Source organism: Cheilinus undulatus, linkage group 18, assembly GCF_018320785.1.
Source record: "Cheilinus undulatus linkage group 18, ASM1832078v1, whole genome shotgun sequence".
Taxonomy (NCBI): Eukaryota; Metazoa; Chordata; class Actinopteri; order Labriformes; family Labridae; genus Cheilinus; species Cheilinus undulatus.
In genome coordinates this window covers 4,761,769-4,789,155 of record NC_054882.1, presented here as the reverse complement: position 1 = coordinate 4,789,155, position 27,387 = coordinate 4,761,769, and the positions used below count along the sequence as shown (strand labels likewise).

The 27,387-nt window shown below is 38.4% G+C and overlaps 1 protein-coding gene and 1 long non-coding RNA gene across 2 annotated transcripts; one reads left to right on the top strand and one right to left on the bottom strand.

The window, feature by feature from the left end:
• On the bottom strand, positions 1–8,107 carry LOC121525751. The gene is made up of 3 exons (XR_005993267.1): positions 7,797–8,107; positions 229–288; positions 1–119 (listed from the first exon to the last, which is right to left on the bottom strand). It is a non-coding gene; the product is annotated as an uncharacterized LOC121525751 (long non-coding RNA).
• LOC121525748 (M1-specific T cell receptor beta chain-like) lies at positions 1,852–26,957 on the top strand. The gene is made up of 8 exons (XM_041811855.1): positions 1,852–1,900; positions 2,063–2,362; positions 4,037–4,041; positions 16,204–16,258; positions 22,923–23,279; positions 23,381–23,404; positions 25,716–25,822; positions 26,444–26,957. The coding sequence occupies exons 1-8, from the start codon at positions 1,852–1,854 to the stop codon at positions 26,468–26,470; spliced, it is 924 nt and encodes a 307-aa protein (XP_041667789.1). The 3' UTR covers positions 26,471–26,957.
• The last annotated feature ends 430 nt before the right edge of the window (positions 26,958–27,387 follow it).

Genomic DNA, 27,387 nt, shown 5'->3' with positions numbered 1-27,387 from the left:
TTTTTTTCATGCTCAAGTTTCTCCAGTTCCAGCCTTGGGATCTTAATTTTAAGCTTCTTGTAGTCTATGTCGAGCTCCATCTTCCTTTTATAAAGCGCTCTCACAGAGTCTGCTCCGACCTGAAACAAAGTGAATACTACAGTTGGTTCAGCATAGCCATTTTCATTGCTTGCTTTAAACTAATGCCAGTGTCACACTGACTGCCCTCGTTAAATTAGAGTTCATTACATCTCTTGGCTGTCTTGAAGTGGAGGCCACGGGCTCAGGCTCAGGAGGGTTTCCCTCTTCCTGTAAAATAAGCATAGCAATTGATTATTTATAGGGTAGAAAGCACTTGAGCACACTTATTAGGACAACGTACAGACAAAGATACACCAGCATCCACCGTATTGTCCAGACTTCATCTGTGTCAAGAAAGGCGAATTGTTAAGTGCATTAAACCAGGAAATAAGGACTAAGTTGTACCAGCGATGGTCTTTCTGAGCACACAGAAAGTGTCTCCTCATTCCCAGCCTCCTCCTGACTAGGCTACACAAGATGTGGAAAAAAAAGTTTTAATGTATAGTCACCAACCACAGCTGAAATATGACAAGTTTATTTTACTTTTATTTTATGGTTTATACAGGACAGAGTTGGTGTGGGTGGGGGCAGCAGTGTGATTGTTAAAGTCTCACTATCAACTGTAGAGAAAATGCATATTAGCCTGGCCTACTTACTCCTACAGTAAATGGTATATAGGATAATTGTGTTTTATAAGCAAGCCGTGATTTAACATGGACTCACTGAAACATACCCTGAATGAATGAGGTGCTCTGACTGCTGCTACCTCCACCGGGGTCTGATGTCACTCCCCCCTCCACACCCTCCATCAAAGACCGACCCTCATTATTGGCGAGGGCTAGCTCCTCTGCAGGAGTATACTCCTGTGAAGGAGGCCCTCCCCTGTTTTCTTTAAGTTGCATTTTTTCCTGTGGGCTGCAAACAATATCACATAAATTCCGGTGATTTCATCTAAACAACAGAGACAGTGTGGAGAAATAAAGCCTTGTCACTCACCGCTTTGAAGTTTGTTTTTCTATTTGTTCTTCACTTGTTCCCAAGTTCTTTTTGCTCCACTAGGGTTGCGTCTGAAATAACGGGGTTAATAATAATGGTCACACATGGCATAACTGCAGAAACATGGATTCATGGAATGCTCCACTACTCCTGCCGTCACGGTGAGGAATTAATATTACAACACAAAACTGGCTGAGGAAGCTCCGCCCCAAACATCTGTGCCGTAATAAAGTGACACTGAGTGATCAGAGTGCTGTCCGTTTATATTGTCCCATGAATTAAAATAGTATAATCTGGCGAATTTACGCATTAACAGAGTCAGCAATTTTCTGCCAGTATTCCTTCCTGGCTTTGGCTGAAGCGACAGTGTTGCTTCTAGCTTGGATCATAGACTTATATTCCTCGTATTTTTGAAGAATTATACTTTGTTCCTCCATGGAAAAATAAGCTGCTCTGCTTTTCTCCAAGTTTGCGATTGGTCAGGCGCTGCAAAGACCACCCCTTTTATGTGAGTGCGCACTGATCCAGATTGGAAAACCCTGGCTGAAATGAGCAAGTTGATAACCAGCTTCGTCGTACAGATGATCCGGATTGCAAATGTCTCGATAAGTCAACCCAGCTAGCGGAGAGATATCCAAGGCTTGTTAATCCAGCTTCGTCGTACAGGCCTCTGGTCAAACGTCTTGTTTTATGGGACTCCTTCTGGTTCAGAGGAAACTCTGAGATCATTTCCTCCCCACATTTCTCAAATGTCAGCTCACTGAATCTTCATTCATTTCCTTCTCCTGAACCAGAATGATCCACAGCATCACTACCAAGACTTTCTTTCTGCTCTGGGCTGCAGGTAGCTAATGTACATAAAAAACTAAAACAAACACAAAACAAATTTGTATCACTGAAATATTTAAACATTCTTCTTGTTTTGTAATTATTTGCATTGGTTGTAGCTTTAGGGTGAACTTCTGCTTTCACCTGAGGGTTTAAGCTGTTCTCTTTTGTGTTTCAGGTGTTTCTCAGTCTGTGCTGATTACTCAGTGGCCCCAGTACATCTCCCGTCCTCCCAATGGCATTGCAGAAATCAACTGCTATCAAAATGACACTGATTATGATTATCTGTACTGGTACAAACAGCTGAGAGGACAAAGTTTCCAGTTAATGGTGATGGTAGCAGCTGGAAGTTCAACCTTTGAAGAGGATTTCGAGTCTGGCTTCGAGGCAAAGAGACTGAATAATAATAATAAGCATTGGTCTCTAAAAATACAGAGCATTCAGAAAAAAGATGAGGCTGTTTATTTCTGTGCTGCCAGTCTGCACAGTGCTGTGGCACACCTCAGAGCTGTGACAAAAACATGCAGCCAGAAAGTCTGAGATATCATTCTGACACCTGCCGTTATCAAATTCACAGGAAGTCTAGTCCAGTATTAACTCTGCCAGTAGAAAAGCTGAGAAGAGCATAGACCAATAATCACAACACATAAACAAATCACCTATTTTTTTATGTTACAACTAGGCAGGACATCTCTCACTTACTGGTATTATCTTGCTTTATGACGGTATAAGTCAGTAAATTAAATATAGAGCTGTTTTGGTTTGCTAACATAGCCCAAAAAATGAATTTCAGCAGAGGACAATTGGCAACATGCACTGTAATGTACTGTGAGACTCAAAATAAAGTCACCACCTCCTGGTCAAACGTCTTGTTTTATAGGGCTTTTCGTAGTTCAGAGGAAACTCTTAGATCATTTCCTCCCCACATTTCTCAAGTGTCAGCTCACTGAATCTTCATACATTTCCTTCTCCTGAACCAGAATGATCCACAGCATCACTACCAAGACTTTCCTTCTGCTCTGGGCTGCAGGTAGCTAACGTACATAAAAACTAAAACAGACACAAAACACGTGTCCCATTGACATTTTATTTTAACATTCATCTTGTGTTTTTTAAGTATTTGCATTGGTTGTACCTTCAAGGTTTCACCTGAGGGTTTAAGCTGTTCTCTTTTGTGTTTCAGGTGTTTCTCAGTCTGTGCTGATCACTCAGTGGCCCCAGTACATCTCCCGTCCTCCCAATGGCATTGCAGAAATCAAGTGCTACCAAAATGACACTGATTATGATTATCTGTACTGGTACAAACAGCCCAGAGGACAAAGTTTCCAGTTAATTGTGATGGTAGTAGCTGGACGTTCAACCTTTGAAGATGATTTCAAGTCTGGTTTCGAGGCAAAGAGACTGAATAATAATAAGAAGCATTTGTCTCTGACAATACAGAGCGTTCAGAAGAAAGATGAGGCTGTTTATTTTTGTGCTGCCAGTTTGCACAGTGCTGTGGAACACCTCAGAGCTGTGACAAAAACATGCAGCCAGAAAGTCTGAGATATCATTCTGACACCTGCCGTTATCAGAGATCATATAAAAGAAACCACTTGGGGGAGATGATCCCGAGATCCATCAGATACATCAACTTCGACAAACAAGAATCAGACATATTTCATGCTAATATATGTTACAATAGACCCCAGGATTGTACATTCTAGCATCCTAGTTTTTATGGACATACAAAAAAAATAAATGAGCGACTATTCATTAAAAAAAAAATGTATAAAAAGTTAACTTTATGATTACTGCAGGTGCGCTGATAACTGTCCTGAATAATTTCAGCCAACAGGTGGAGGCACAGCTCATGTATGAATGTTTTATCAAGAGAACGTGGGGATGATGATTAAACCACAGAGACGCCTCCCACTTTACACTGAGAGTCTTATCAGAGCTTTTTCTCCCATCTGTGTTCAACAATGCCTCTACTTCAGAGCCTATTTGGTCTTCTCTTCATGTTTTTTTCATGTAAGATCTAAATTTAATTGGATCAAATGTTCTAAATTTATGTTGATAATGCTCACAAAACAGGTTCAATAAATCATAGCAGTGCCTTTCTTAGCTTGTTGTTGAATCAAATTTTCATGTGAATCTACTCTCTCCACAGGTCAAGTGAGTGCTGTTACGTTTCATCAGTCACCTCCAAAGATAGTGAAGGAGAACACTGAGGTCCACATTGAGTGCAGCCATGATGACACTACTCTCATTTTGATGCTCTGGTATCAACAGAGACAGGACAGCCAGTCTCTGACCCTCATTGGTTATGGATATGAGACTGACCCTTCCTACGAGGGTCAGTTTGAAGGGGAATTTGAGCTGACGAGAAATAAATCAGAGAAGACAAAAGGCAAAGTGGTAGGAGGTCTGACTGTACGCAAAGCAGCCCTGTCGCACTCTGCTGTGTATTTCTGTGCTGCAAGTAGCACAGTGATGAGGTTTGATGCCACTCCCTCTCCAAAAACAGCCCTCTACTTCTGTTAGTGAGACATTTGCTGATTACCCAGCTTCAAGGATGTCACCTGCTGTTATCGGATTTCTTCTCGTCCTGCTTCCATGTAATGATTTTGACCTAAAATATGATTTTATTATTCCTCAGCAGTGCCTCTCTTTTCATTTGATTTTAACTGCTTTCTAAAAAAAATTTCTTGACAGATCAAGCAGTCAGTGTGAGGTTTGATCCATCTCAACCAAAAATAGTCAGTGACAAAGCCAGGGTGGACTTCAGCTGCAGTCATGATGATGGAAATCTTGATGTGATGCTCTGGTATCAGCAAACACACACTGGTTTGATGAATCTGATTGGATACGGCTACACTGGGAGTCAGCCCATCAATGAGAAGGAGTTTGAAAAACGGTTTGAGATTACAAGACACAACACCACAACAGGGGGTCTGATTATTGAGAATGTGACTCCATCAGACTCTGCTGTGTATTTCTGTGCTGCCAGTAGCACAGTGATGTAGTTTGAGGCCACTCCCTCACTAAAACAGCCCTCTATTTTCTGTTAGTGAGACATTTGCTGATCAGGCGTCAAAGATGTCACCAGCTATTGTTGGAGTTCTTCTCGTCCTGCTTCCATGTAATGATATGACACTAAAATATGTGGGTGGGGTTTAAATTATAGCAGCAGTGCCTCTCTTTCAATTTTTTTTTAAACTTCTTTCTAAACTCTATTTTCTTAACAGATCAAGCAGTCGGTGTGAGGTTTGATCCATCTCAACCAAAAATAGTCAATGACAAAGCCAGGGTGGACTTCAGCTGCAGTCATGATGATGGAAGTCTTAATTTGATGCTCTGGTACCAGCAAACACACACTGGTTTGATGAATCTGATTGGATACAGCTATGGAACGACTGAACCTGTCAATGAGAAGGATTTTGAGAATCGGTTCAAGATTACAAGACACAACATCACAACAGGAGGTCTGATTATTGAGAATGTGACTCCATCAGACTCTGCTGTGTATTTCTGTGCTGCCAGTAGCACAGTGATGTATTTTGAGGCCACTCCCACGCTAAAACAGCCCTCTACTTTCTGTTAGTGAGACATTTGTAGATTAGGTGTCACCAGCTATCATTGGAGTTTTTCTCATCCTGCTTTCATGTAATGATATTACACTAAAATATGTATTTCTTTATTATATCTGAGCAGTGTCATTCTTTTCATCTTTGTTTTAACTTCTTTCTAAACTGTACTTTCTGTCTGGAGCCCCAGACAGAACATGGTCAAACAAAAATAAATTGTGGCCACAATATATCTATAACGTGCACACGAAATACTAATTCATGGCCACAAAATACTAATTTGTGGCCACAAAGAAGGTATAATGTGCGCACAAATTACTAATTAATTATACTAACATCAGTCCTGGACAGCCAGGTAAGCAAATTGAGCGCATCTTCCTATCCCAGCATCCAAGTCGTACTTCCGCTGGTAAAGCAACCTGGCTCTCAATATTCTTTTTTCTTTTAAGATTTATTTTTGGGTATTTTTGTGCCTTTAATCGATAGAGGAGGACAGTGGATAGAGTCAGAAACAGGGTCAAGAGTGGGGGAGAGACATGGGGTAAAGGGTCTCAGGCCGGATTTGAACCTGGGCCACCCACGTACATGGGAGCACCACTAGGCCACCTGCTCCCCCTCAATATTCTATTTAACTGCTTCTCGGTAGAGATGTAATGCCAGGCTTTTCAGAATGTCTCTGTAGCTCATTCCCAAACTAAAATCAAATTCAATCATATTGTCCCTGTCCATCGTGTAGCTTTAGCCCCTCTACTGCCTCTACCTTAGACCTTAGAGAAGGTATGCTCGATTTGCTGACCAGGAATGATAATAAAATTATTAGTTAGTATTTTGTGCGCACATTATACCTACTTCATGGCCACAAATTAGTATTTCGTGTGCACATTATACCTACTTCGTGGCCACAAATTGTGGCGTACGTTAAAGCTATATTGTGGCCACAATTTAATTCTTCTTGGACCATGTCATGTCTGGGGCTCTGTACTTAACAGACCACGCATTATCTTGAAATTTTTGGTGAAACAGCAGCCAAATACTCATACATTACTCATATATCTATACATTCACTATTCAATTCATACATTCACTGAGGTGTATGGGGAACACTGCATGTCGCATGCACGTTTGAATGGCACAAATGATTTTGTGATGGCAGAGAGGATGTCCATGACAGTGAACATTCTGCATATGCACATCAAAAACCTCTGAAAGCATTCAACAAATGTGAAAAACTGCCAAAATGATCGACGACTCAGCATAAGAATGGTAGCAGAAATAGTCTCCATTAATAAAGAGACAGTTTGCCAAATTTTGCATGAAAATTTGAATATGATAAGCGTGTGCAGAAGTGATCAAATGTTTAAGTTCAAGAATTATATTCCAGTATTAGTCCTGTTTGTTAATAGTCATACCTCATATATGGGTACACGACCATCAGCATGTGTTTTGCTTCACAAAGCATCCTAAACAAGCTTCCTGAAGATCTTGCTGGGTATTTACATTCCTATCCTGACATGTAGCACAATAAGACGGTGTTATTCATACAAAGGTGCTGTCTTACTTCTTGCTGTTTGTCTCCTTCCACTTTTCTGTCATGACAATGTGGTCATAACTGCTGTGACATAAGTGATACAGCTTGGTTTGTACATATGTGCATTAGTACAATGCAAGGCATGCCTAAACCAAGAAAAAAAGGCTATTTCAATAATAATTTTCTATGATGAATTTTGAGAATAATCAGATTATATAGTCTGCAGATTTTTTTAACCAAAATTGTTCTGAGACAAAACAACCATCATTTAAACATTTCATTATGGAGCAAAACCTGGAGAAAATAAACCTCAAAGGTCACAATGAAGTGCAATGTCGCACATTTCAGCAGTGACACAAACAGCTAAGTATTACAGTTTATCTATTCAATAAAAAAAAACTGATCTGGCTGTTATTGTCAACAATGTAATAAGAGAAAAACAATGAAAAGGCCATTCCTCTGGATTTCAATACCTGCCATGTAGTTACAAGGACCGCAGATGCATTTAACTGCAGGTCACCAGTTAACACGGTCACTTTTTATGCCACAACACCTCCATACCTCAGTTAGCCGACTGCTAGCTTAGCCAAAGCCACAAACACCAAGTTTACAATACCTGTCAGGAAACATGGTAGAAATACAGATGCAAAACAAGCCGCAAAAATACCAGAAATATATAATAAACAAGTAAAACGTTACATAAAAATTTCCATCAACATACACAGAGCATTTGCCAGACCAAAATGTCCGATAAACTTCAGACGACAGTGAAACATCAAATACAGTAAATGCTTACAAAGGAAAAAGTAACTTACCTTGGGGAATAAGGCAGTAACATCCAACTTCATGAAGATGAATTAAGCCTTCCAGAAGTTTCCAAAATCTGGACAAAGACTTAGAAAACTCCGGTTCAGGATTTTCCTCCAGCAGACGGCTAACGGTTCAGGATCAACCGTTGATGTGTCCCGGAGTCCAAAGCCAGCCGCTTCTAGCTCATTGTAATCCGTCATTCATGAAATATAATTCTATGAAGAGACATGATAGCGACATGGCCGATTTACCTTGAAAAAAAGTTATTTACGGTTATATTTGGAGAAGCAGAAAAGCATTAATTTTTCAGTAAACTGCCCTGGTGCCCTCACGGTTCAAGGCTTTTCCGTTTGGACGTTACAGAGTGGGCAGGCTTAATTGTTTAAAAGCCCGCCTAAATCGAATGGCCAATCACGTTCCTTCCCTGATAATCACTGACAGCTGTCAATCATGGGGCACACAGCTGAAAATACTGGAAATACTTCTGGATGAGTTTCTTTTTTGTGTTAAATACACAGTTTACGAAAAAACAGACGTGTGAACAATTTTTGTATGGTGACTTACAGTTATTTTTAGACCAACAGTCCAAAAAGCATAGGTTTTTTAACTGGTGGTGAGAAGATGGTGTTATAAGAAAAAAATTAAATATCAGAATACCGTTTGCCTCATAACATAATGTCCCAAGACATATTTTAAGGTTTTCAAAAAAAAAAAAGAAAAAAGAAAAAGGCAAACACAAAGGATTTTCTTTATTTATACTGCAAAGGTAAGTTCCATCAGATGTGTGGAGATGTTTCTTAAAAATAAAAAGCTGCAACAAGGACTACATAACAAATAAAAGTGGTTTAATACAGATAATAAAAATAATAAAATAAATTTAATAATTAATAGGAGACTTAGGCATAAAATTATTATGGACTGTAACAAGTACTCTGATTGGCTGAGGATATAGACAATCAGGCAGAATGAATCATTGGCATTCGGAGAGTAGTTAGGCAGATATCACAATCTGGCCAAAAAAAGACAGGCAATTCTGCTATTAGACTTAGAATATGTAAAATCCTCATATTTTAATGGGAATTGTTTAAAGTTAATTATAAGATTTTCTGTTGATCAAAACCAGTCATATGAAATGTAGACGCTGCATACCTAATGAAAAAAAAATTCTACACAGGAGCTGTTGCATTGGTTTTATTGGAATGCTTTCCATTAACATTTTATGAGAATAAAAAACATTTTAGCCAAATTATAAATCAGATATCAATCTGATCCACTGCTGGAGGGAAGGACAGTTTTTCTAGTCCCACAACACTGAAGGAAGGCTGGAAAGTGAGCTCTGGTGCCTAACAGACACCCCCTCTCCATGCTAGCTCTCAACAACCACCACACCAACATGCAGGCCCTTTTTATCCATCTTTTTTTTTTTTTTTTTTTTTTTTAAAACATGGCCATCACATCCCAAACAGCATTCCCACCGTCAGCGGTCACAGGCTCCAGGAAATGATGATGTCAATACTACCAACTCCATCCCATGGCCTGTAACGGCCTTTTCTAGGAAAGCTCAACCATTCCTGGTGAAAACACTGCACAGGGAAAAAGAAAACACCGAAACTGTCTGCAGAAGAAGCCCAGAAAGAGGACAGGGGAAGCAGAGCCAGGGTGAAGCCTCCGCTGGATCAGACTGTTGCTCTACCTCCGCCTACTCCTCTTTTTTTCTCAACTACAGTAGTTATTCTGGTAGTAATTCTACCTGCAGGGATTTAACTTTAAATGTTTAGCCAGCTAACTGTCTGCACTCCAACAATAAACCCTACATCCCACTTCTACCAGACATGAATAAACAGAATCAGAAACAGAATCATTGTGAGTTTTACATCACAGTTATGTCAGCATTTGGTCATGTGATTTCCTGGTGTCAGTGTACTGAATGGCTTTACTGATCCTCCTTCATTCAGCTGGAGGAGCTTCATCACTAACATGCTCATCATCCTCTTTCTGTCTCTTCTTTTACGGTCAGGTGGGTTCATGTAGAAACTCATGATGGATTTACAGACAAACAGACCACATTTACTGTTCATATCACGTATTTGGAAGTGTTCTGTCATATTCTGCAGGTCTCCCTGTCAAAGTTCATCAGTCTGGAACTAGGATGTCTCAGCCTGGTCTCACAGCGGACTTTAAATGCTCGCTGGGTGAAGGGACCAGTATGAGCAGCCAGACCATGTTCTGGTATCGCCAGAAGCACCACGGGACCGCCATAGAGTTCCTCATTAAAGAGTATGACAAGAGTAACGGTCGATTCAAGGAGACTCTGGATGCTTCCAACAACATGTTCACCCTTCAGGTTACTGAGCTGATCCTGAGCGACAGCAGCACCTACTACTGTGCTGCTAGTCACAGTGATACACACAGAGCACACACTAGTGCAGATAACATGAGCCACAGATGGCTCACACGCAGGGAGGAGCTGGGATCATTTGGTTTCAAACTACAGAGGAACATTTAAGGAACGTCATCAGTCACTACCACCCAAAGTCATTAGACTGGAAAAGAGGCTGTCCCAGGAGTTTTAAAACCCAATAATCAATGATACAGCTACATTTGTTAATCTGTTACAAGTGAATCGCTTGGATGGCTCTGCCTCACTCATTAACTGTTCTTACAAGGATTTTAATGTTAACAGTTTTCTTCTCTGTGATTTTTTTCTTAGCTGAAAACAAAAATCTAGAAACACTCCAGAGGACTTTTACACATATTTGAGTGATTATATGACAGCACAAAACCACATTATTGTATCTTAATTATTTTGCATGTTCATATTACAAAATAACATAAATATATGATTTAAATCTAGTCATCTTTTATTTATTTTTCACGCAATATTGGTAAAAACTGATATATGTAAAATGATGAATATGACCAAAGCACTGCAGTAAGAAGAAAGTATCTACAATTTCTTGTGAGTTTAAGTAAGAATATTTAGACCTAGTATTGGCCAGTGTTAATATTGGCAGCTATTTTTAATTTCAGTCTTAGTTTTAGTCTTTAAATGAAATGCATTTTAGATTTAGTCACATTTTAGTCATTTCTATCCTTTTTAGTTTTAGTCTAGTTTTAGTCGACACAAACTCAAAACATTTAAGTCTAGTTATAGTCCATAAGAAGTACTCACGTTTTAGTCTTTACTTTTAGTCCAAGCATTCATCTTCTTGCCTAAATCTGGTACCAAATCATGGTAGTGTGTTCTATACACTATACACACTTGTTTTTGACAGATTTACCCACAGTGGAGAAATGTGATGGGTTTATAATGTCCGACGAAAACTACTTTACATTTTAGTCTAGTTTTAGTCATCTTGACGAAATCTAAACTTAGTTTTTGTCCGTTTTAGTCATCACAGATCTATTTTTATTAAGTCTAGTTTTTGTCATGGAAAAAAAGGCTGTCGACGAATAGTTTTAGTCATAGTTTTACTCGACAAAATTAACACTGGTATTGGCACCTGATAATGTTTTTGGTATAGGTGCATCCTTTATTTTTACCAGTGTCTCCCAGATCTCACTTTTTTTCTTCATGTGGTGTGCACTCTTTTCTCTTTGCAGTGTGATGAACCTTGTTTCTAATGACAGCACTATCTGAATTAGGGACATCTTCCAGTCAAAATGTATCTTTATAGCTGATACTTCCATCTCTGGCGCTAAATATCATACAGTAAATCAATCAGTTTTTATTTTTCATTCTAAGCAGCATTACATCCTCTTTAAAACATTTTTTGGTCGAGTGGATGGTTGAGTGGTTTCAGGCGCTACCCGTGTACGTTGGTGGCCTGGCTTCAAATCCGGCCTGTGGCCCTTTACCGCATGTCTCTCCCCACTCTCTTCCCTGTTTCCGAGTCTATCAAATAAAGGCATGAAAAGTCCCCAAAAATAAATCTAAAAAAAAAAAAGAACAATTTTTATTTTTTATACTTGGAGCCATGCACATGATTGTTTTGCTTTTTTCAAATTGGGTATTCCCAATGGCTCTCTACCTCTAACCCTGTGCGTTTTCTGTGTCTGCACACTGCCCTGCAGTCTCATACCCATATATGGGCATAAAAGGGGTGTTTCTCTGTGCAAAGTAGGTAAAAAGGGGGTGAACTTCCATCTTATGAGCACATTTAGTCTTTGACTGGTTTTGAGAAGGTTGGGCACACTTTTAGTGCTAGTTTTCATCAAAGTACTGGTGAAAACATTTGAGAAATTGGTGGGCCCTGAAATTTAACTGCAAACACCTGGACCTGGATCATGCAGTTCGATTAGAGGAGTTTAGGTTGCCACTGTTGCTCTAATAAATTTGATTTTTAAACACTTGTCAGGAAAAGTAGCCCATGTTAGACCTTCATTTATCCATTTTTCTGCTTTTAATATAACTCAGCCTTACATTTGATGCACACCTATAAGGACTGAGAGCTGGGGGTTCCAGGCAAGTACATAAAGGGGGCTTACAGAAGGGAAAACCATCTGATTAACACTCTAAATGTTCAAGTAAAAATACTGTAATCTCCCAGAATATGAACTAGAAATAAAACAAGTATTTGTAGCCTAAAAGTAGAAGTCTTTAATAAGAAAAATGAATTCCTCTAGTTCATTAAAAGAGCTGCTTCTGCACAGTTCAGAGATGTTTCTGTGAAACCACAGAGCTGATCATTCAGATTAAAACAAACAGGTGTTAACATCGTCACATTAATACATCCACTACATTAGTGCTCTCGTTGCAGAGTCTGATCTGTGTCACTTTGAGAACATCTCTAAACCTCTCTATTATTTAATTCTGTCTGCAGATAGACTCTGAAAGTTTACCAAGCCTGAGAGATTAACATACACTGCTCTCTACAGGGATTATACAGGATTACCATTACTTTGATACCAAGCCTTACCAAGTGTAAGGCTTGGTATCAAAGTAACCTCACAGCAAGATATCTGTAGATGAATCATTTAGACATAAAAATAAACGAGCCGGATGGATATAAGACTGCCTAAATATGCTGCTCACAAAGACAAACTAGAGTGAATATGAAAAATATATCAGTGTCTTCAAACTTTGCACAGATGTCGAGGATGCCTCAAGGAGAAACTGACTCGATATTTCAAGGATGCATTGAGGGATTTTTGTCTAATCTGACATGAATTTAAACGGACTTTAGGGGTGAACTCGTTAGATTTTGGACACTTTTATCAGCACCTATTTAACTTTTTTATCCAAACATCTCTTTACCTGTCACAGACAGTTAGCAGCAGCTACAGCAGCCAGCAAGGACAACAGCAGTGGGATTTGTCTACAGTCAGAGACCCTCTCTCTGCTTTTTAAAAAATAATATAACCTTAATTTATATTGATTGTTTCAACATTTTATACATATAAAGCCCACAGAGGAACATTAGACATTAAAATCTAACATTTCCAAGAAATAATGGAGGGAAATAAGAAGTAATAAGTACATTAAATTTGCTGTTGGGAGTTAAACCTCCAGTTCCTTCAGTATCAACATCTGAATTATTCATCTTTTTATTATTCTGTGGGCATTTTGTTCTGAATAGTGTCCATTCCTCCCACTTGTCTTACATCTGTGCTCTCTGCAGTCTTAAACACTGAGTCTTTGTTTTTTTTTTTGTTTTTTTTACTTTACAAAGCCAATGGATTGTCCAGATTCCATGTCTGTCACCAGCAGCTCCATCTTACAAAGCTTCAGGCTTGTTCCCAGTCTGAGAATCCATCCATTTTCTAAGCTGCTTATCCTGTTGGGGGTCACATGGGGGGGTGAGAGTCTATCCCAGCCATCATTTGGCAAGAGGCAGGGTTCACACCAGTCAATTGCAGGGCTGACATATAGAGACAGACAAGCAGGCACATTCACACCTATGGGCAATTTAGAGTCACCAATTAACCTACAGGCACGTCTTTGGTAGTGGGAGGTGAAGTACCTGGAGAGATATCCATACATGCACAGGGAGAAAATGCAAACACAGCACAGAAAGACACCAGCTGCTAAAGCAGCAGTTTGATCAGAGCTGGACGACATTTCTTCATTTTGAGAAGAGTAAAAATCACACTAAAAGATTTTTTTGACGGAAAAATGTTTTTTGCTTTTTTCCTGAACGGCTCCAGCGAGAGTTTAATTTCACTCAGCTGATAAAGAAGAACGTTGCCGTCCACTGAGTCATATGTTTGATCACTCTGATTGGCCTGTGACGAATGTGACAGACAGAATATTCCGCCCTCCATCATTTATGGGCTGTTGCCCCGACTCATGTGAAAGGATCTCTGCATATGGAGATGTGAAACGTCTTATCTTGTGTGTCTCTTATGTGACTACTGGGCAGTTGTTGTAGTTTTCTTTCACTTTCTTTTTTTATAGAGCTTTTTGCCTTTATGCTCTGCTCTAGCATTTAACAAGGTTTATATGTTTATATCATCAGCGTGCAATGGGACTGCAGATGAAGATCATCCTGATATGTTTGCATGATTAACTGAAGCCTTAATGCTAAATATTCTGCACTGTAGATAGCTGTCCTGTCTAAATAAAGGCTAAAAAAAGACCCCAAAATATAATCTTAATAGGAAGATATCTGATAATCTCTGGCATGAGGAGGCAAAAGATGGAACATGAGATAAATGTAACACTGTACATCCCTTAAAACACTTCCTGCTGCTGGGACAAACGTGTGAGATCTACTATTAGTCAAAAAGACAAAACAATGAGCCACAAGGCATCAGAGTGCATCAGGAAACTGAGACAAACTGCAGAGTAAGAGTGAACTCTGTGTCTATCATGATGAGTGACATGTTTTCACATTGTTAAACAGTCGAGAAAGTTTCCTGTTATATACCCACCCTCCTGCTCACAGCTGACGGTGTGGATGCAGAGGTGTGACCAGCAGACGTCCCTCCCTCTGATCAGACAGAAACAAAGCTCTGTTTCCTCTCTTCTTTTCTTAGCTGTCACAGAAATAGCAGCAGTCGTCTCTCAGCACAGCTGCTCCCACAGAGATGGAGGCTGAGATATGCTTGAGCACAGAAACAAACTGTCACCAGGTTTTTGTATGATGCTTTTTCACCGTGGGGACAGGGGGCCACGGTGATACAACTCCATAGAGCCGCCGTACAAAAACCTCGACCCATTAACTCGCATTGTTTAGACTGCTGCCAACTGTCAGAGAGCAATAAAACAGCAAAAATGGAGAAAAACACCAGGTCAGGAGGACTGGGGAGCATGAAAACTGTGTTTATAGGTAGAAAATCTGCAGGAAAAACATTTTTAAAGACTCAAAGATTACATGTTCAGCATTCGGATGTCTCTTTGTCTCATCCTGGTGAAACGTAAAACAACTTTAAACACCAAGAAGCTCATCCTGAACATTTAATTGTCTCCATACTGTGGATTTTTACTCTGAGTCTTATTGTGAAGATTCAGAAATTTTCTGACTTTTTGTCAGAGGAGAGTTTCAGTGTGACTCTGGAACTGAAGCTTTCTTTGGAAAGGGGACAAAACTCACAGTTCTGGGTAAGTTGGAGCTTTTACAGCTTTATAAGAATTGAAAAAGTGAAAGAGTTGATTTTAGAGTGAGAGAAAAGATCAGAGAGTAAAATGTGAAATATTGAGCTGATCAGAGACACTGTGAGCTACACTGAGCCGGCTTACTTTGGACCAGGAACTAAACTGACTGTTTTAGGTAAATATCAAAATTTTTCAACATAAACGACAGGTTTAATGTGCTTCTAAGTCTTTATACTGATAGGGCTGTTAGAAAAATCCTCCCAAATATATCTATAGTAGAAAAAGAAAGAAGAGTTTGGTGTTGAGTGTTTCTCTACTGTGATAATGCTGAAGCATACTTCGGACCAGGAACCAAACTGACTGTTTTAGGTAAATATATAATTTTCTATCATAAATTAATTCTTTAAACACTGCTTAGTGAAGTCTAAATAGATATAGAAATCTTAGAATAATCTTTCCAAAGATATAAGAGATAGAGAAAGAGCAAAGAATTTGGTGTTGAATGTTTCTGCACTGTGCCAACACCAACGAAGCGTACTTTGGACCAGGAACCAAACTGACTGTTTTAGGTAAATATATAATTTTCTATCATGATTAGATAGTTCAATAATTGCTCATTAGATTCTAAGTTGGCACAGAAATATTATAAAAACCATGCTAAAGAAATCCAAGGTAGAAAAAGAGTAAATAGTTTGGTGTTGAGTGTTTCTGCACTGTGACGGTGCCGGCGAAGCGTACTTTGGACCAGGAACCAAACTGACCGTTTTAGGTGAGTCAAACCTGCTTTAAACAGTCCAAATGTGGTTTTATAACTAAAATAGCAGGGTCATTATAGTCTGAGGTTCATCTCAGAGCTTTTTGCCATGAAGCTTGAGCTCTGTGCCAATTATGAAGCTCACTTCGGTGCAGGAACTAAACTGACTGTTCTCGGTGAGTAAAACATCAAACTTACCTCTGCTGAGTTCCCCTCATTAGAGACACTAAATCAAGCTAAAGTGCATCTTATTCTCTGAGGAATCTTTGCAGATGCATCAAAAATCCTGCATACAGTGAAAGCTTACTGTAAGTAAAGAAAAGTGAGATTTAAAAGTGAAGGAGTGAAGTAAAACCAGCCTCTGGAGTCGTTTTAAGCACAGATGGATTTCACTGTGACAACTACAGAGGCGTACTTTGGTGGAGGAACAAAGTTAACCGTTTTAGGTGAGAAATATTTTAATCTGATTATAAATAAGAGTAAGAGGAACTTTACTGTGGCCAAGGCCTTAAAAGTGGAGCTCAGGGTTTTTTGTTCTTACGTCTGAGCGCTGTGTCAGTACGAAGCTTATTTCGGCCCAGGAACCAAACTGACTGTTCTCGGTGAGTAAATGACAAAAAATCCTCTGATAACTTCACCTGGAAGAGACGTGAAACAAACACAAGAAGGATTATTAGTGAAGGAAAAGTTTAAATGTTCAAAATCTAACAGTAGTGCAGGAAAAGTTGAAGGAAAGTTTAGAAAAGCAGCCACAATATAAAAAGCAAAGTAGATGTAGGGTCCTGTTTTGAGCACAGTTAAAGCTCACTGTGACACTGGAGCAGAAGCTTTCTTTGGTGGAGGGACAAAACTAACTGTTTTAGGTAAGAAAACTTTTACTTTGATTAATTTTTGTCTCAGTTTGGAGTTGTGAAGATGATCTGTAAGCAGTTATTGCACAGAAATAATTAAGAAACAGGCAGAGAAGTAAGAAAGTAGGTGCTGTGTCCTGTTTTGAGCACAGTTAAAGCTCACTGTGACACTGGTGGAGGAGAAGCTTACTTTGGTGGAGGAACCAAGTTAACTGTTTTAGGTGAGAAACATGCAAAACATTTAAAGTCTATGATAAAGTCTGCAGAACATGCTGTTAAACAGCCTTCCTGAATACAAACTCTTCATAATTCAGTGTCAGCTCAGAGCAGGGGACTAAACGGACTGTTCTCAGTGAGTAAGAGATCTAAATTGAGTCCTTTGTGAGCAAAGTCAGGATGCAAAAAGAGTATATATTTTTAAAATCTAGAACATAATTCAAAGGCAGTCAGGAGTAAAGAGGTATTGTAGAAGTAGTGTCATATTTTGAGCTCAGTTAAAGCTCACTGTGACTCTGGTGGTTATGAAGCTTACTTCGGTGGAGGAACAAAATTAACTGTTTTAGGTAAGAAATCTTTACATTTTATAAATTGATGTCTCTGTTTGAGCTTGTGAAGATGATCCTGTAAGCAGTTATTTCACAGAATGAATCAATAAATAGGCAGAGAAGTAAACGTGTGAAGCGTTAGTGCACAGAAAGCTTGGCTGATTCCTCGTCATCCACAGTTAAATAACTATTATTTCAATTTTAGTCTTAATGATCATGAAAAGTAAAGTAAAAGTAATCAGGCTGTGACATAGATGAAGTTTCATGAAGAAAGATTTGATTTGATTTGATTTGAAAGTTGGTAAAAGTTTGTGCATGTGAAAAGTGCTAAAGTGAGGAAAATGTTGAGGTGACAGAGACACAAAAGAAACATCAGGAAGAGTTTTTGTCACAGTAGAAAGTCTCTGTGCTCCTACAACGAGGCTTACTTTGGAGCTGGAACTAAACTCACCGTTTTAGGTAAGAAAAGCTGCCAGAACAAATCAAACACAGCTGAATCCATTCAATCTTTAATGATGTTATTAATCATAGAGTTTCAGAAGTGTAGTTTTAGAGCTTTCATGGCACTATGGACAAAAGTTCCTTTCTTAGAGGGGGAAAAAACAAAGTTAAGTAAGAGTTTTGTGCATATAAGAAGTGGAAAAATAGAAAGCCTTATTCTGCAGTCAAGATTGAGTATAACTTTGGCTCTGAGCCCGGATTATTCTTATCAGCTCTATGAAACACTGTGAGCTTCCAGGCAGAGGCTAACTTTGGAGCTGGAACTAAACTCACCGTTTTAGGTAAGACGATCACTAAAATATCAGAGGAAACTAGTATGTAACTTCACCAAGTTGTTGTCAAAAGTGTTTACTGCCTCATACTTTAATTTACTCTTAATTCAAAAGTCTAGTGTCAGAGAGTTTGCAGCTTTTGGTGCAGAGAGATTGAGTAGTTTTATCTGCAGCCTTGTATCAGTGTGAGCAACTATGAGCCTGCTTACTTTGGAGCTGGAACTAAACTCACTGTTTTAGGTAAGATGATCACTAAAATTACAGGGTTTAATGTCAAAGCTGTCTAAAAATCCCCAGAATTTGAGATGAGGAAATAAGTTATTGTTGTGCTGTTAAACTGGCTTTTAAATCAGAAGTTTAATGTATGATATGGCATGTAGTCAAAGTCAAGGGTTGGTTCTAATATCATGCTTTAAAGGAAACCTTAAACCAGAAGTTTAATGTTAAAGACAGCTTTCAAAGTGGCGTCTGAGAGGATTTTTCTGCAGCCTTCTATCAGTGTGAACCAGTACGATCCTGCTTACTTTGGAGCTGGAACTAAACTCACAGTTTTAGGTAAGATGAGCACTAAAACTGCATGATTTAAATGACAAAACCAGCTTTTGCTGTTCCCAGTACAAGTCAAGGGTTTTGTCTAATCTCATTCTCTTATAAGAACCTTAAATAAGAAGTTTAAGACAACTTGCAGCTGTCAGTCAGAGAGTTCAGTCAGTTTTTTCTGCAGCTTTGTATCAGTGTGAACAGCAACAACCCTGCTTACTTTGGAGCTGGAACTAAACTCACTGTTTTAGGTAAGAAATGCACAAAAATTACAGGACTTAAGGACAAAGTTATCTGTAACTTCACCAAGTTGTAGTCAGGGTTTTACTGTAGACTCTTTCTCTTAAATAGACTTTAAATATGAGGTTGAATGTCACAGATGTGTAGCTTTTAGTTCAGAGGGATAAGTCCGTTTTTTCTGCAGCCTTGTATCAGTGTGAACAACGTCAACCCTGCTTACTTTGGAGCTGGAACTAAACTCACTGTTTTAGGTAAGATGGGCAAAAAAATAGCAGGTTTTAATGTTGAAATTGTCTTAAATCCCCCAAATTTGAGATGAGGGAAGACGTTATTCTTGTGCTGTTAAACTGGCTTTTAAATTAGAGGTCAAATGTCTGAGACATGTAGCTTTCCCCAGGATCAAAAAAACTTCAGGATTTAAGGGCAAATATGTTTGCAGCTTTCCCAAGTCAAAGTCAAAGGATGATTCTGATCCCAGCGTTAAAGGAACCCTTAAACCAGGAGTTAAATGTTAAAGACAGAGTTCTACTCAGAGGGCTGAGAGGATTTTTCTGCAGCCTTGTATCAGTGTGAACTATAATCAGCCCGCTTACTTTGGAGCTGGAACTAAACTCACTGTTTTAGGTAAGAATAACTGCAGGATTTTATAGTAAACTTGTCAAAGTATCCCCCATATTTCCAAGTAAGGTTGATGTTATTCTTTATGCTGTTATATCAGAAGTTTAAAGCCTGAGACAGCATGTAGCTTTCATTAGGATAACAAAAACTGCAGATCTATGAGCAAACTTGTTCCCAGGTCAAAGTCAATGATGGTTCTTATTCCAGCTTTAAAGGAAACCTAAATCAGATGTTACATGTTAAAGACAGCTTTCTACAGAGCGGTCTGAGAGGATTTTTCTGCAGCCTTGTATCAGTGTGAACAACTTTGATCCTGCTTACTTTGGAACTGGAACTAAACTCACAGTTTTAGGTAAGATGAGTGGTAAAACTGTAAAATTTAATGTCAAACTCATCTGTATCTCACCAGGTAAAAGTCGAGGATATTTTACATTCTCTTTCTCTTGAATAGACTTAAAAACAGAAGTTTTAATGTCAGAGACAGCGTACAGCTCTGAGTGTAGAGTAGTTCAGTAGTTTTTTCCTGCAGTTTTGCATTAGTGGGACCCATGTTCCTCCTAACTTTGCAGCTGGAACTAAACTCACTGTTTTAGGTAAGAAAATTTTTCCAACTTCACTTAAATCAAATAAAATTTAAGTTTTATTACATGCAATATCGGGTATTTATCTGATCAGCTTTTCCTCTTATGCTTAGAAACAGCTGTTTTTTATTTAAAGTATAACAGGAGTTAATGTAGGATAGTAGATCTGTGCATGTAAAAGGCATGTTGTGTATTCTGCAGTTAAAGTTGAGCCAAAAATTAAAGATCTGTCCTCCAAAACGGAGTTTTTATCAGCTATGTGAAATACTGTTGGCAATAGAGTGGATGCATTTTTTGAAACTAAACTCATTGTTTTTGGTAAGATGAGCTCAAAAACTGCAAGATTAAAGGGCAAAGCCATCTAAAAATGCCCCAAATTTGAGATGAGGGTAGGCATTTTTCTCATGCTGTCAAATTGGCTTTTAAAACAGAAGTTTATCAAAGAGGGCATTTTCATTCATTAGGATCTCAAAAAAGCTGATTTAAAAGCAGAAAATATGGAACTTTCCCAAGTTACAGTCAATGATGGTTCTGATCACAGCTTTAAAGGAAACATTAAATCAGAAGTTAAATGTTAAAGACAGCTTTCTACAGAGAGGGCTGAGAGGATTTTCTGCAGCCTTGTATCTGTGTGAACAACCTCGTGCCTGCTTACTTTGGAGCTGGAACTAAACTCACTGTTTTAGGTAAGATAAATTTCAAAAGCTACAAGATTTAATGCAAATTTTTTATGTGGGTCTACCACCGTTTTACTGTAAAGTAATTCTCTTAAATAGACCTTAAATTAGAAGTTAAATGTCACAGACGTGCTGCTTTTAGTTCAGAGATCAAGTCGTCTCTCCTGCAGCCTTGTATCAGTGCTGATGACTTCAACCCTGCTAACTTTAGAGCTGGAACTAAACTCAGTGTTTTAAATAAGATCACTAAAACTGCGGGATTTAAGGAGAAACTTGTCTGCAAGTTAATGAAATCAGACATGAGGGACTGTTTGAACCTTGGACCTTTTTAGGAGTTTTAATTTCAGAGACTTTGTGCAGTCTTGTCTGCAGCCTTGTAACCTTGCAACCAACTAAAATCTTGCTCACTTTGGCAGAGTGGCTAAATTAGGAGTTCCTGGTAAGAAAATAAGTAAAATCACATGCAGGATTGTTGCATCTGTGTTAAATTGTCTGGATTAATGATCCACTAAAAATCAGGAAAACGATGATGTTTCTAAAATGCACTCGTCTGTGTATGCTGTGAGCATTTTCCAGAAAAAGTTTACTAGAAAAACTCAACCTTTCAAAATAAAATAAAAAATAAATATAAAGAATAGTTCAACCTTTCAGTTTTATGTTAAAAAAGGTACATTTGGATCTGTCATCAGGCTTAGCTGTAGTTCAGTCTCATTTAATCTAACTTTAAAGAATTAAAGGAAGGCATTTTTCAAATTCGCACATTTCATCCATCACAAAAATTAGATTTAAGGATGCAAATTTCTATGCACTGTTAGCCACAAAAACACTGCAAATTTTTTTAATCACACTTCCTGTTCAAGATGTTTGCACTTAAAGAATTCACTATAGATGTTTGACTCTTTAGCAAAACAGCGTTTCTTTTCCAGAGATTGAAAACTTAAAAAAAAAATAATACATGAATTTAAAAAAGATGAGATTTTGTGCTGCTTAGTGAAAAAACATTAAAGTGAAAGAAGCAAACATATCCTAGCTGTAATGAGCTCTGTGGTCGAGGCAGTATTTTAGTCTGATGTTTATATTCTCTTATTTCTGGAGAAGGGAGCAGACTCACAGCTCTGGTAAGATCTCAGCAATAACATTGAAACTACTAAACATGAACTACCTTCACTGTTTGAGATGAGCCTTCACACCATTGAGCACAACGTATTCTGATTTTAAAATCTCTAAAACTGAATAAGGAGAATTTTAAATGACATTCCAGGACAGCAGCAGATTTTCCAGGACATTTAGCTCTTTCCCACTGTGTTTTCCAGGTCTTCAAAAACATTTAGGATTCCTGTTTCTGTGCTCTGATGCTCATGATAAAATTCTTGTCCTAACCCAGTCCCTTCTGATTCAATTTTGTTGTCTTACTTTAGTTTTAGTAGCTTTATCTGCAGCTTTAGTTCAGTGATTTTTATCCAGTTAGAACACTTGTTAAATATATTTTCAATCACCCTAGGTGTGAGGTCTGCACATTGTGATGATCTGCATTATCTTAAAGGTGCAATGAGGTCCTTTAAGTCCCTTGCACCCTTTAGTCCTAATCCTCATTTTTAGGATGAAAATATTGACCAGAGATAGCTTGTTTTGGATCTATCTGCAGTTTATTTTAGAGATTTCTGTCCACTCAGAGGACATGATAAATATTTGTATCACTCTTAGTGTAAGTTGACATGATGATCATATTTTTAGTCTTAGTTTTGAGGGTTCAAAAAGATCCTCTGGGCCTTTTTAACTCCAAAATTGATGTCCTAACCCAATGTTTAACTGCAGGGAAAAAAAACAAGCTCTGTAGACTGTTCAGCTCCTTTATTTCAGTCGTCTTGTAGATTAGAAAAACTGGCCTTGTGTGAAATAAATCTACACACTGAAAGGTGAACAGTCTGCAGAGCTTTGGTGTTCAGGTGGATGATTTCCTTTACTGTACCTGCATTTTGCCTGGATTTAAACATTATTTTTCTCTCTTTAACCAGAACCAAATCGTGACATCACCTCGCCGACAGTCAAAGTTTTTCCACCTTCTCTAAAAGAGTGTGAAAACCAGAAAGAGAAGGAGAAAAGGAAGAAGACGATTGTTTGTGTGGCTCATGGATTCTACCCGGACCACGTCAGCATCGACTGGACCCTCAATGGGCAAAAGATCAGCTCAGGCGTGGCCACGGACAGCGCCGCCAAGCTGGAGACAGAAAAAGGGACGTACAGGATCAGCAGCAGGCTGAGGGTCTCGGATGAAAACTGGCATGATCCTGGAAATGAGTTCAACTGTACTGTCAGCTTCTATGATGGGAAAACAACGGTCGATACAACAGCTTCAGTTAAAGGAGTAGAAGGTTTGTTCTTCTTTATTTAATAATCTCATCTGATTTTTTTATGCTAAAAAATAATGCAAATAATCCTGTAAACTCACCTGATTCTTGTCTTTTTCTGACAGCTAAAGGAAGATCCCTGTCAAGAGGTAAATGTCCACATTTATGCATCATTAAATACATTATGTCACAAATTACAGAAGATCTAAGCAGACACGCATTATTAAATGTCCAATAACAAATAACATCCTGTCGTTCTCTGGAGATTTTCTCATATTTCTCCCAGATTCTCAGAGCTGTAATGAACAATACAGAAACAGGCTGAACTTCACTCATTAAAGAAGCAGCATGGCATGATGCATTCTGACCTTTCACAGCAACAAAATAACTTGTTTCACCATGACCCTGTATGGACAAACATCTATTTTATTCCATCCACCTGTGATTAATAACATCTATGAATTTTCAGGAGATTTTGACTGACTTCTCAAAGCTTCAAAAGCATAAAACAGAGAATCAGGCTTGAATTATCTCATTAAAGAGACAATAGCAGGGGTGCAGACACCTTAGTGGTTAGGTTGTGCCCCATGCATACGGGTGGTCCAGATTCAAGTCTGACCTTATATCATCCTCCACTCCCTCATCTCTGTTCCCTTCTCTATTCATTGTGCTGTCTCTTCAATAAAAGGCAAACAACCCCAAATTATGCCCCAATGCTCCTTCGTTTGCATTTGTGCTTTAGCCCACCTGTCAGGGAAGTATGCCACGCTCAAGGAACAATGCACTCATACTGGTCCAACGTGCTGGACTTTAGGCTTAAACTTGCCCAGGCATGGTACTGACTGCCTAGCATGAGTGCACCCTTAGACTGAGAGGAGCGTATCTGTGGGATCAGGCAGCAGATTCAGGACCGTAGACCTAGGACCCTGCTTGTGCACATGTGTGTTTCTGGGCATTCTTTTAAATACAGATTGTTAGCTATTGCTACTATTCATGACTTTGATGGACAACAATCAGGGCACCATGCCTAATGAGTGAAGTGTGCTTACCTCCTTCAGAGTAAGGGGTTTTGATAAACAACAATAAAGTTAGTGGAACAAAAACTTGTTAAACTTACGGAAGAGGATAAGGGCCACTGAATTTTTTTTTTTTTTTTTTTTTTGAGATGCACTATTTTTTTCTGATTCTGAGATTAACGTCAGAATTCTGAGGAAAAAAGTCAAAATTTTGACTCCTGAAAAAAGTCTGAGACTGTCGTCTCAGAACAAAAAAAAACTGCATCTCAATTTTTTTTTTAGGGGCCCTAATCCTCTTCTGTATAAACTAAAACAAGTAAAATGAAATAACAAAGGAATTCAAGAGTCTGTTCCATAAAAGATTATTATTTAGCCTGTACTTGGCAAGCAGTCAAAATGTTAGTGGAAAAAATATGGCTTACACAACTCAACATGCATAAAACAGTTATATAAAATCTAGGAAAACACAAATAACATAAAAAAGCACTTAAAGTGAACTTTAGATTTCTGCCTATCAAAATTGTGCAGAATCAAGCAAAAACACAGCATGGTCCTAGACCTGTGGTCCTAAATCCTCAATCCATAAACTGCCTCAACTTAATTGCAATACTGCTTCACTTCATTGAGTGGCACTGTTGTGAAAAACACATATCCTAGATATATGGGCCAGAATCTGCAGTCCTTGATCTACGGTCCTGAATCTACGGTCCTAGATCGATGGTCCTGATTCTACGGTCCTAGAGCTATAGTCCAGAATCTATGGTCCTAGATCTATTGTCCTGAATTTACGGTCCTAGATCTACGGTCCTGAATCTATGCTTCTGAATCTATGGTCCTAGATCTATGGTCCTGAATCTACGGTCCCAGATCTATGGTCCTGAAACTGCTGCCTGCAAGCATGCAGACATGTACTATTGGAGAAGAGGCTTAGACCTGAGTCGCCATGATGAACACATTGCGACTCCCTTGTCATCATGACCTGAGTTGTCATATAACCAGCAAGGTTTTTTTGCTAACTTGTATAACACTGACATTTTAAAGCACATTTATGACAACGTGAGGGAGAAAAGCGGTTCAAAAGGCACCACTAGCCTTTTACATTGAGACTTATTCACCCCTATTCATTCTTATCAGCAGCAGCTTCATGATACATGGGCTGTAGTTAGAATAAAAGAGACTGAGTGGGTTCTGATCTCAGGTCATCACTGAAGATGGACTGGTAATGAATAATATGGATGCATGTACTGAAGTGGAGTCATGTGGCATCTTGATGTCCAAAACGCATCACTTAAAATCCTTTAAATAATTCTGACTTTTAAATTTACTTAAAAAGCAGCTCCCTATTAAAGATTCATGTCTGCTTAGAGCCTCCATATCAAACAAAAGCTCATCAGATCTCTCCTTTTTTGATCATTTAACTCATGTGAATGTTTGACCTCTGCAGAGAAATACCTGAGGGTCACCCAGAGCGCCAAACTCTCCTACACGGTTTTCATCGTGAAGAGCTTTTTCTACGGAGCCTTCGTGACTTTTCTGGTGCTGAAGCTTCAGGTTTGTTCTCCACCATCTCCATGCTTCACTCTCTCACTACATCTATGATCCAAAACATGCACAGTGAGGCTTGTTTTCTTTATTATTCTGCCTTATTTTACATTACCTGGTAGTCTCAGTGTTCAGGTAAAAATTTAGCTGTACTTGATGATAAATATTTTACAGTAAACTGAAATATTGTTGTCTATAAGGATGTTCTAGAGTGGTAAAAATATGGTTTATGACACATTTTAATGCAGCTGTGAGAGGTTAATGGTGTTACATTTTAAATGAGAAGTTTGTATAAAAAAAGACACCATTACTTACAATTTTGTTTTAAATTAAAATACCTCTTGTTGTGGGGAATTCCTGCATTTTAATTAATTAGTTTAAATGTTAAAACTGAATGTACTGTTGCCTGCTTCCTCCCTTATTTTCATATATTCTTTCTTTTCTGATGTAAAGTTATCATTTTTTCCTTCTGTTTGTTGCCTGTAACTCACTTCTTGTTTGCTTTTGGGGTCTAATATAAGCCAGACAACTTAACTTCCTTATATTTTCTATGTAAAAACGACCTCAGTCAGTTTAAATGCCTGTTAAAATTTGAATAAAAAGTGACGTGATGTCCTTTTTCTCTTTCAGTCTTCAGCTGGAAATCACAAGAGCTGAGAGCCGATCTGATCTGTAGAAGAATGATCATTTTGGATTCTGGAAATAAAGTTTTCACAGTTTAATCTCCAGATTTCAGAGCATGTTTGCAAGCATACATATCAGTAAAGGGCGAATGTAATTCTGCTTATGTTAGAGGAAAAATTTTACATGTAATGTTGCCAAAATCTTAATGACAGTCGAGTACTTTGCTTTAAGTCTATTCTGCAAACATATATTTTTTATTATTTGTCTTTTTAATGCCTTTATTAGATAGGACAGATTTTATAGAGAGATGAAACATGGGTAGCGAGAGACAGGGATGATATGACTCCAGGAGTTAGGATCAGGAGTCAGACCTTGGACCACCGTGACGAGGACTGTAGCCATCTGTCTGCTACCATCTGAGACAAACCAGTGCCCTGTTTCTGTAAATACTTCATCTGTTTGAATGATGATAAAGATTTGATGCTTCAGTTTCTTCTTAATAAAAGATTTTCAGACAATCTTTATGCACATTTGATTTGATTTTTATTTTAAACTTTTATTCTTGATTGTTTTCTAAGAGTTATTTCTTGACTTTGATTGTCTATTTGCATTAAAATAAAGTTAAAACATGGAAAGAAAACACAAAGGTGGATATATTTGATTTTTCTCTAGACTTAAGTTTAGCAGCATAGAGTTAAGCTGGTATGTAGCTGTATTTATGCAACGAATTGTGTTCATATACAAGTGCATTTGCATTCATTCATAAATACAGTCAAATTCAGCTTAAATTAGAGCAGCAGCAATACAACAAAAATACTGTTCTCTTTGCAATATAAAGCATGACTAGTATACTTTAGTTTACAGAAATAATTCTCTATTCTGTGATTTTAAAGTTTTAACAATTATGATGCCTCATTGTCTTCTCACTTAAAAGTAAAACAGAGGATCTA

What these genes read in the sequence shown, in the direction of transcription:
- LOC121525748 (XM_041811855.1), top strand. Translation starts at nt 1,852, where the DNA reads ATGATCCACAGCATCACTACCAAGACTTTCTTTCTGCTCTGGGCTGCA. An exon ending in AACTAAACTGACTGTTCTCG is followed by an intron (nt 16,259 to 22,922) that starts GTGAGTAAAACA and finishes CTCTTTAACCAG; the next exon opens with AACCAAATCGTGACATCACC. An exon ending in AGGAAGATCCCTGTCAAGAG is followed by an intron (nt 23,405 to 25,715) that starts GTAAATGTCCAC and finishes TGACCTCTGCAG; the next exon opens with AGAAATACCTGAGGGTCACC.